This window comes from Dermacentor variabilis, chromosome 10 (assembly GCF_050947875.1).
Source record: "Dermacentor variabilis isolate Ectoservices chromosome 10, ASM5094787v1, whole genome shotgun sequence".
NCBI lineage: Eukaryota > Metazoa > Arthropoda > Arachnida > Ixodida > Ixodidae > Dermacentor > Dermacentor variabilis.
The window spans coordinates 38,336,065-38,346,527 of record NC_134577.1 but is presented as its reverse complement, the minus strand read 5'-3'; the positions used below and the strand labels follow the sequence as shown (position 1 = coordinate 38,346,527).

Here is a 10,463-nt window from a genome sequence, read left to right as displayed (position 1 = left end):
TCGCTGTGTCAATCTTCTAAATAAAAAAGCCCAAACTTCGCTTCCGGAGCTATTCGGTGCAAAAAAGGCACTTTTCAGGGCAGCCTCAGGGCAAGATGCGTAAAGATCTCCACACTGAATCTCTTTCTCAGTATTTTCCAGCTACTTTTACTCACTTTAGGCAAGTTTTGTAGTTTTACACTTGATAGATATTTTTCAATATGGCCTCAAATTCGGCCGAAGATCAAAAACGTCAAAAAAGTGACAACTTTGACTTCGATTAAAAAAAAAACATCTTCGTCGAATTTCATTAAAATTTGCCTGAATAATCCTCAATACTCGATAATATTAGGGTACCAAAAAAGTGTTGCATTATATTGTTTTAAAGTATGAAAATGAATACAAAACTGAGTTCATGATTTCAATCCCTACGATTGCTCAGTATTTTCTCTTAGGATGCGCTATCGTGAGAAGCTGGATTTAGTATTGTATTTTTGTGGGTAACATTTAAACGCTACAGTTGCTGAGTTCATAAGTGTAATTTTTAAGTGTTTTTTTTTTCTTACAATCAAAGGTCTAAAGCTCCTATTCGCTTTCGTACTCTTCTAACAGTGGGACTTAACTTACTGTAAGCATAGTTGAGAACGTTATCTTGGAGTGACGTGTGGTTAGTGGTCGTTTATGCAAACATTTAATGCACCCGTCGCTACTCTCAAGATGCCTTTAACGAGCTGCCGCCGCTCCATGGATGAACCGCGCTTGGCAGCCGCTCCGATAGCTATATAACGCCCGGCGCGGCCCTGAATTTCATAGCACCATGTGTGCCGCCACCGAACCAAGGCTTTAGCCGCCGCTATCATCTTTCCACCGCAACGCACCGAACGCCTGGCAGTTATACCTCAGCCTTGGACCTTCGACCGAGACAGGCCCGATGAGCGGACGTTGTTCGAATCTCGAGTTTCGCGTGTCGTTTTGCAGGCCTGGTAGAGTGCGGTTACGGTGTGTCCTTCAACCGTTACTTTCATGTTAACGGCTGACGTCGCCGGCGGAGTGGCGGAGTCCGAGTGACGCATAGCTCGACGGCTGAGCGTCTCTCCGGAGCTGGGGAGAGACGCTCAGGGTCTCGGGGCGAGCCGTCCCGCTCGCGGTGCCTCGGGGACCCCCGGCTGGGGGCGGCGGTTCGGGCCAACGTACGTGCTGTGGAGCAGTGTTTAGGCACGTCTGACCTCGACGAGCGCGCGTGGTGTTCTCTGGTAGAGGGTGGGGTCGTTTTCTGTACTCACGTGGTTTCTCTGCGCTCGAGGGCTCCCACGACAAGCATTCTTGGTATCTCAGTCTCAGCTCGTACGCCAGACCGAACCAGCGTCAGTGTCGACGGCGGGCAGCCTGTGTTAAAAATCCATCCATCTGTCCATCTCCTTTTTTTGGAAAAGCAGCCCTGGGCCCTGCATCCATCGCCTGCTCTTCTGTCCCACGATAATCTTCGGAAGCGGTGAGCTTTTGCATTCATGAAGAGATTTCCGCGGCGAACGTTTTGTGCCGACTACTCAAAAAGGCACAAACAGAGAATTGAAAAAGGACGTAATTTTCGCAGTGTAAAGACACTCAATGTCGCTGCTCTCAAAAAAGTCCTACTTCCCGAAGAAGCTCTCCGAGTACGAGAAAGTGACTTCATCTGTCAGAATTGTTACCGTCGGTTCAAAGAAGACATAGATAATATGCAGGCAGAGTCGACCGAAACATTCGAAGAATTCCGCCCTGGAGAAGAAATCGTAGAAAATTTAAACTCCAGTGTCAGCCTTACCTCCGAAATCTCGCCCCTAAAGCCACCGAGCGCTCTAAAAAAACGCCTCAGACTTTCCTGTGCAAAGCGAAAGCAGGAAGAGGTGGCCAGAGCTATGGTGACGAAAATACGATCAGGGATACAGGCAGCATATAATATCCCAGAGACTTCGCGTGCGTCGCAAGAAAAGTGTGCGCAATGCAGCAGCTGGGAAGACAACCTACATTCTGCCTACAATAGGTGTACGTCCTTTCAAGAGCGTTGCCAGCTGCTGACACTGCTACCACGCAACCTAACTGTGAAATATGTGCAGGAAGTTATTCCAGAGGCAACGAGGTACGTTATTCAAAAATCGAAGAAGATGGTGGATGAAGACGGCGTATGGTCAACACAGGAGCGATATACAAGATGTAAGCTACAACACGAAGACATTACCACCGTTTTAGAATATTACACCATGGATGAACTCGATTGCTCTAGACAGACACCGAACAAAAAGGATGTTGTGAGAATCGAAAAGGAGGGAGAGAAGGAATGGGTACCTAAACGGTTCATGACACGGTCCTTGCGAGAAGCATTCCGCCTCTACAAGCAAGCTCACCCTGCCTCCCAGGTTGGCCTCACAAAATTCATATCCTTGCGTCCTAAGTGGGTGAAATGCTCGCCACAGTGGCAAGTGTGTGTCTGCGTGTGCTGTGCAAACTTTCAGTTGTGCCTCGTGGGACTGCAGAACGCCTCTGGAAGGTCGCTTTCTCCCGACGATATGCAGAGTCTCTGCGTATGCCAGGAACCTACTGCGTCATGTTTCCTCAGGAATTGTGAGCACTGTCCACAAGATGGCATTTTCACTTTGGAAAATTTTGACATGAGCAGCGAGGACGAGGTGTTGATTGCTTCATGGGAATACGGTGAGCTAGTTAAAAAAACTCTGACCGCTTCATCATTTATGAGAGAATTTCTAAGAATGACCATGAAATGGATTCCCCACAACTATATCAGATCTGTGCAAGCAAAAGCAATACATGAAGAAAAACAGAGCTGCGAGAGAGGTGCAATTGTTTTGCATTTTGATTTCGCCGAAAACTGGACAGTTGTGCTTCCAGACGCAGTACAAGCGTACCATTGGCAGAAAAAGCAGGTCACCGTGTTTACCTGCGTTGTCACGTCAAGAAAATCGACTCAGAACTACGCCGTTATTTCCGACGATATGTCTCATGATTCAGCTCATGCATGTTTGGCTCTGTCAAAAATCAAAGCACACCTCGAAGACAACGCGCCAATCTACACCAAGATAACACATGTGAGCGACGGGGCTCCCGCTCACTTCAAGAATAAATATCAGTTTCATGAGCTACAACGCAGTGAATGTCAAGAGATGAAATGGATGTTTTCGGCCACTGGACATGGCAAAAATGCTTGCGACGGCGTTGGTGGCCTTGTGAAACATCGAGCATCACACCACAACTTGCGGAAGCCTGCAAGTGAGGCCATACAAACAGCCAGCGGCTTCGTGGACGCAATTCAAGGAACGCTAAAGAATATCACCATTCTGGAGCTCCCACAGAGGGAGCTTGCAGACTTTCGCGAAATGAAGAAGGAAGAATGGAAAACGGCAAAGAAAGTGCCTGGAGTTCAGACACTCCACATGTGGAAGTACGTTCAATCAAATGGAGGCAGTGCATCCTACGTGGCATCCACCGCTGCTTCGGAATGGAAGAGACTGTGATCTGGTTTGTGCTTCGGGCACGACAATATAATGTGCGCATACCGAAGTCAACTGCTGCCGTTTATTTCTTCTTACGATTTTCTGAATTGCAATCTGCACATAAAGCAGCATTCCATTTGTAAATTGTGTCCCTATTAAAACTCCTGCTGATTAAAAACCTTGCATATCAATTGTCCCCCTCAGAAGACGACGTTTTGTCTCCTGACAGTGCCCTCTCGAACCATTGAACACAGAGGTAAACAGATGCAGGTGCGGACACGTCGGCTTCAGAAACACATTAATATTCATTTTTATATATAAAAACTTTTCTAAGCGCCGATAAATGATCTAATATTTTTAAAGAATCGATTACATACCAATGTAACTTACTATGATAAATTAGGCAATACAAAAAACGTTTGACCGCCGCCAGCCAGTTCTTGAGACATCAGGTGAAATAGCGAATTTATTCCCATTTTGACGCATCAAGAACGCCGCTAACAAGCGAGTAGAAGCTCTACAAACATTGAGGATGGTTCGGATATTGTGGTAAATAAAATGTAACCAAGTTCAGTGAGTGCTAGAACAAATTTCGGAGAGTTACTATTTCTAAGAGGCAGTAATAAGCAACTCTAGATAACAGAATCATAAACTCAGTTTTGTATTCATTTTCATACTTTAAAACAATATAATGCAACACTTTTTTGGTACCCTAATATTATCGAGTATTGAGGATTATTCAGGCAAATTTTAATGAAATTCGACGATGATGATTTTTTTTAATCGAAGTCAAAGTTGTCACTTTTTTGACGTTTTTGATCTTCGGCCCAATTTGAGGCCATATTGAAAAATATCTATCAAGTGTAAAACTACAAAACTTGCCTAAAGTGAGTAAAAGTAGCTGGAAAATACTGAGAAAGAGATTCAGTGTGGAGATCTTTACGCATCTTGCCCTGAGGCTGCCCTGAAAAGTGCCTTTTTTGCACCGAATAGCTCCGGAAGTGAAGTTTGGGCTTTTTTATTTAGAAGATTGACGCAGCGAGAAAATGTTTTTTTATTTGTTCGTATAGTACATGTTGCAAAGAGGTCACGAAAAAATACTTATGTGCGGAAAAAATTTATTGTGCATGCAGTGAGGCTCCAAACTTGCAACTTTGCGAAGTGGCAAAAACGACGTTCTCCACCTCTTGTGACATACGATTTTTTTCCGAGAAAACTACGAAGTTTCTTGCAAAACTAACGTTCATTCCTTTGTGTGGACACATTTGCCCATCAGATATAAAAATTTCATTGAAAACAAAAAATGGTCATGGGACCTCGATTACCGTTCTTATCTGAACATGCCCATATATATGCGGATTCAAGAACTACGGGCGGTTGAAACTGATCCGCAGTCCTGGATTGCGGCATATTTTATATAGCGCATCCTGCAGCTTCGGAATGGTTAAACAACCGTCTCAGTATTTCCTACCTCTTCACCTCCCTCCATTTCTTTCGTACCTACATACTTCACAAGTTAAGCATGCTGCTGGTGCTGTCCGCGCCCGCGTGGCCTTTGGTCTGACGCTCTAGAGATAAAGATGGGGCGAACCGCCGGCTTTGTATACTGTCGAATGTCTGCCATGCTGCCCAGTCTAGCTCTTTTTTTCTGCGCGTAGGGATAAACGGATGCACTGACGGAAACACTTAATGAACAACATGTAATATCTTCAACCTGTAAGTTTGTTATACCATGCTAGAACACTGGAGACTCTCCCTATCTGAGGGGCAGTGTAAGCGCCATTCCGCACGTTTGCCGTTGCCTCTCTACTCGTTCTACTCGGGTATCGGTTTCCCACAACTCGAAGCGGAACACACGGCGATGTCACGGAACAAGCTGCGCGAGTCCCTGTAGACGCTATTTTGAGGCACACCGTGGCGTTCTCGATGCGCGCAAGAAGTCCTCGCGAGAAAAAAAGGACAGAAAAAGAAAAAAGGAAAATGGAAGGCGGGTCCGACGCACACACTATTTTGAGTGAGACTTGTGGGACGGCCGCCAAGTCGCAACGCAGATCCCGCGCCTACTGGACTGCGCGTGGCCTGTGATTCGCTCGCGGTTCAAGCGAGGCGATGACGTCACTTCGAGGAGGGCGCGAGCGTCTCGTTCCGCGGCATGATGACGTCACTCCGCCATTCTCCGCCCTCAGCCCTGACGTTCCTGCCTGCCTCCACTGTAGATGAAGAGTTGACTCAATGTCCGGCCGGCTCGATGCACTCTTGTTTACCGGCAACTATGTACTCTTTCTTCTCTTCAATAGCACGTGGCAGATTCGAGTTAAACGATCTCGTTATTCTTTCACTTATCTATTTTGCCGATCCCCCCCCCCCCCCATGCGAGACGTAGTACAAGGTATACCGAGGACGGACGTATAAAAGGATAAGCATTCTGGTTTTGGATTACCCGAAAGCCGCGGAGAGACAGCAGCGACTGCAGAGATCTCTCGCTCGCTTGCTTCTTCGGCAGCGGCGAGAATCGAGCAGGTCTCATTTGTATTCCGAGTGCGGCGTGGTTCCAAAACATTCTCGGCATACGCGCCGGTCAAGCTATTACGCGACGAGATAGATATATATGTATGCGCCGCCCAATACGTGAGGCGCATGATTCTCGAGTGGTTACATCCACGCGTTGAACCGAGCGCGCGAATCCTTTCCAGAGGAGAATCGCGATTCCGTCGCCCATTTATGTGGTATATACATAAAGAGAGAGAGAAAAAGAGATATGGCCTGACCGCGGCGCTGTCTTAATATGAGCGGGAGCTTGCCCCGAGGAATCTCCCTAGTTCTCTGATAGTTAAGTCGCGTCCGTAACCAGAGCGGTAGTCGGCGAGCGGTTCATGCGGTGCGTTTGCTGCGGGCTAATTTCTCCTGGCTCGCTTAAGTGAACTCTTGATTGATTGCTGCGAGTACACACGAAGCCGCAGAAGTCGGCGATTAGGAGGCACTAAACTGCACAGTAGCCGGATGAAGAGCCAACCTTGTGCTCCGCTGCGGTGTTAACCAATTTGCTAAACCTTCCGGCCATGAGGCGTCTCCCGTCGAGGCTACAATTTCGCGGTCGCGTCATTTCTTTATTACTTTCTTTTTTTCGTGCGTTTCGAAGGGAGGTTTCTTTGCCAGGCGCGGTGCGTTGAATAGCGGCTAACGTGATTATCTCCGGTGAGTTAGGAATGTTAGGAAAAAAGAAAATACGCTTTTGAAGAATGGCTGCAGATAGGCCATACGCTCGTTCAAAACTGTAGCTACCCGGTGTATTATAAGCACCACTTCACGAGACGGATCAGTTTTGCGAAAGCCCGCAAGATGAAAGGTGATTCATGAAATGGAAAGTTGTAATCTGCCCGATTACTTAGAGCGATGGGATGTGATGGCGATAGAGTGATGGCGCGGGAGAAGCGTTGGTCGTGGGCTCGATCCCCTTACCAAGTCGAATTTTTCTTTGACTGCGAACCTTTCTGGTAAAATCGGATGGGTTGCAGCTGTAGCTTCGTGTAGCACAATTAGAGTAAATGGCAACGTTTCATATCAAGATTCCCTTCAGTAAATTGTAATCTGTTTCTTTCATGAGTGCATTTGCTTGGGTTTGCTTCGGTCGTAGTGTGTAAACCAATAATAAAAAAAGAGCATTGTTTCTAAACATGGGGGTGCCAAGAAGAGAGTGCTTCAAGTAACTAAAATGGCCAACTGCTACATCGACGACGGATATATACGCAACGCAGCTGTCTTGAGTTGATCAGATATAGATATTTTTATAGTAAGCTTAGTTTGGACTTTTGATGTTTATTGCAGACGTGCCTACACGGTGCATACGTGCATATACATTTCCCGGGACTCGACAAAATTTTTGGAAGGGTCGAGAACAACTTTAGCTGCACGTAAAATAATTCAGTGACAAATATGTGAGACTAGGATGTTTTCTCTCTTTTCTTTAAAATAATAATTCATGCAACTCTGACGGTGGAGATGCATGAACAAGACATCAGATATTCAATACTACCTATTATAACAAAGTGTTTTACGGGTTAGAAATCGCTTATATGAAGAAAAAAAAGCAAACTGCTTATATTTATGGATCGAATTCTTTATATTCTTCGGGGATTAGTGAAGAGTTGGAGCAAGCTTTGCATTGTTAGTAAGATTGTCCCAAATATAAACTGCCACGTACTCGAAAGTTTGACGGCCGTAATTAGGCATTTTATTTTAGGTTTAGCAAAAAGCAATGACGTGTTGTGTATGTATACTCGTAACTGCGAGGTGGTTATCTGACTATGTTGACATCACCTTTCCTTATGTTTCACTTCTGCTGTTGAGGCTGTTTTTTAACACCTGATGAGGCACGGCTGATCTCTAATGACGAGAACGATTACGATCATGATAAGAGTATCTCCCTTTGAAACGTTGCGAGCGATGGCATAGGCCACCATATGCAGGCTTACTGCTTTTACCCTTCTGATGTATGCTGATTTCCGATTAATGTTAAGCTTTCTATGCGCATTATTTCTTTATTGTTCGTCTATTATTCGTCTATTACGATGTATAGAATGTTTCACTAATTGTATGATTTCGCTTCCTTTCAATGTTGCGTAGGTCTCTTATAATCCATCACATATTCGTGTACATTTCTCTACTCGGACAGGCTTATAACACTTCCACATTTATCGCTGGATGAATGCTCTCGCACTGTAAAAGGAACACGTTCGATCACTTCCGCGCCATATCAACGCGCTATATGCCACCAATATTCTGAGAATTTTCTCCTACAATCCCGCGATACGTTGTTGTAGTTGTTTGTGGCCACAACACGAACAACATTTACGCATTATAAGATAAATCGGGTCGCGGGGTCGCACGAAACAAAGGCGGGGTTCTTCAAGCCCAATCTGAGTCCTGCGATCTCCCCATACGCGCGTCGATGCTTATCGCAGTCACGTGGCAACGTTCGGCTACTCCTGCGTGTCACTACGTCACACTGCACGCTTGCGGAGCACTGACGCGTCCACAAAGCGGAATGCTATACGACGCGCCACACACACAAGTCGCAACCGCGTCATCTAGGATTGCCGCTGCGCTCGAGCGCGCTCGGAGATGCTTATCGCGTAGACCTCCGCGCCCAGATTAGACGACGGACGGACGGACGTGTGGCGCGTGCCTTGAGCGAGGGCGAGGGAAGGCAGCACGCGATTTACGCTCCGCGTACCGGAGCTGACGTATCGCAGTTCACACATCTGAAATCGCCGTGGAAGTAAAAAAAAAAAAAAAAAAGCGTTTGCTATAAAAGGAGCAACCTTCCTCATTCTTTTTGTCGTTCGTTCGTAAGCGCTTTTTGGTATCGGTAATCCGCCTTCTCTGTGTCCAGCATCGTCATTGGCTGTAACGTCTGCGCTTATACGAACAGCTGAGCGCATAAGAAGTTTCTTGCGAATACTGACCAAGGAGCGGAGTCACACGAAGGCAGGTGTCCCTTCGCCTCATGTGCTGCGCGCATTGCGGTCCGCCGTCAAGTGGAACCGCCTGACGTGTGCGGCTTTCACTTTGCTGGTGCATGCATGCTGCACAGGGGTGCAGAAAGGTGCCAGCCCTACCAAGCACGAGTCGTTTGCTGCAGAGTTGCATAAACGCATAGGAATTGCAAAGCGCGGGTCGTGTAGTGGGAGCGCCCTCCAAGTCGAGCTGGTGGCGCTATATATATAGCCGGCGTGGCGCTCGGGGAAATATGTGGAGAAGGTTTTGCTGTTGCAGTGACGAACAGTTATGAACGTAGACCCCCCTGCGCTTTCCCGTGTCTGCTTCCTTCCATTGCAGGGTACGATAACGCAGTTTCCCGCTGAGGGCGCAATTTCACGTTCTTAGTGTGCAGGGCTTCCTTAAGGCACGCCGCTAGTTCGGTGTCGGATAGTGTATTGTTTCACAACATCGGCGCACAGCGCGTTCCCGTAGTTCTTCTTATTTATTACGTGAGAAACATTGGGGGGAAGCTTGGCTGCAGAAAGAGTCGGCGATCTCAAACTCGTACCCGAGAAAAAAGAAGGCTATGGAATGACAAAACAGAGCAAGTCGTTGTTGTTGCATATAGATGTCACGACGACTTCGAGTGATCAAACTGGCTAATGATACTATAAAAACACGTTCTCCTCTTTGTAGGCAAACGCCATGCTTCCGCTCCGTGTGCTCTTTGCGTGGATACCGCCAGCTCTTCGCGCGCCGCGGCCCTCGATTGTGAGGCTGTGCGTCGATCCCTTGGCCGTGGCACCGAGACGCGTGTACACTACATAGCGTCCTCGTCGTCGCGAAGAGCGAGATGACGAGATCTGGCAGGACGATAAACGCCTCGGTGCGGAAAAATGAAGCTGGCTACGCGAACCTCGGATGGACCCAAGAACGGAGGACTGAGAGGATGATGCCAGCCACGGGTGTCTTTAGGGGGTCGGATTTGCGCTCTCGCGGACGCGACAAACGACACAGCACCTCCCCGTATACGCTCTTGTGAAAGGTACAGCGTTTTTTCTGATTGGTCGGCAGAACACGAGAGACAGTCCGCGAGGCTTCATTCAAGCCCCCATTGGGTGATGAATGGCGAGAGATTCGTCGTTTCCAAAGTAAAACAACGCGAAAGTAACATTGAAGAAAGCCACTTACTCACTCTCGCCATGTCTCCTTCGCACGGCTGTGGGCACCTGAACAAAGTACTTATAAAACGTAACTAAGTAGCGTGCCTCGTCGGTTGCTTAATTCTTTGCGTTAAAACACTAGTTGTAATCACTGAGCTGGAGCCAGCAGTGTCAATACAAGCGTCCTCCGACGAACAGGTTCGAGATATAACGATGTCTTCAATGGGAATAGGAGAGCTCTGGCTGTGTGCTTCAGACCTGTAGAGTGATGGATGAAACGACACTGATAAGACACACCCATGCTCTACTAATACTAACATGTCCGCGCTGGTGAAGACACAACGTTAAACGA

General features: G+C 47.1%; 1 protein-coding gene across 1 annotated transcript; it reads left to right on the top strand.

The window, feature by feature from the left end:
* The first annotated feature begins 351 nt into the window (after positions 1-351).
* Positions 352-4,131, top strand: LOC142560339 (uncharacterized). The gene has a single exon (XM_075672349.1). The coding sequence runs from the start codon at positions 1,488-1,490 to the stop codon at positions 3,486-3,488; it is 2,001 nt and encodes a 666-aa protein (XP_075528464.1). The 5' UTR covers positions 352-1,487; the 3' UTR covers positions 3,489-4,131.
* The last annotated feature ends 6,332 nt before the right edge of the window (positions 4,132-10,463 follow it).

What these genes read in the sequence shown, in the direction of transcription:
- LOC142560339 (XM_075672349.1), top strand. Translation starts at nt 1,488, where the DNA reads ATGAAGAGATTTCCGCGGCGAACGTTTTGTGCCGACTACTCAAAAAGG.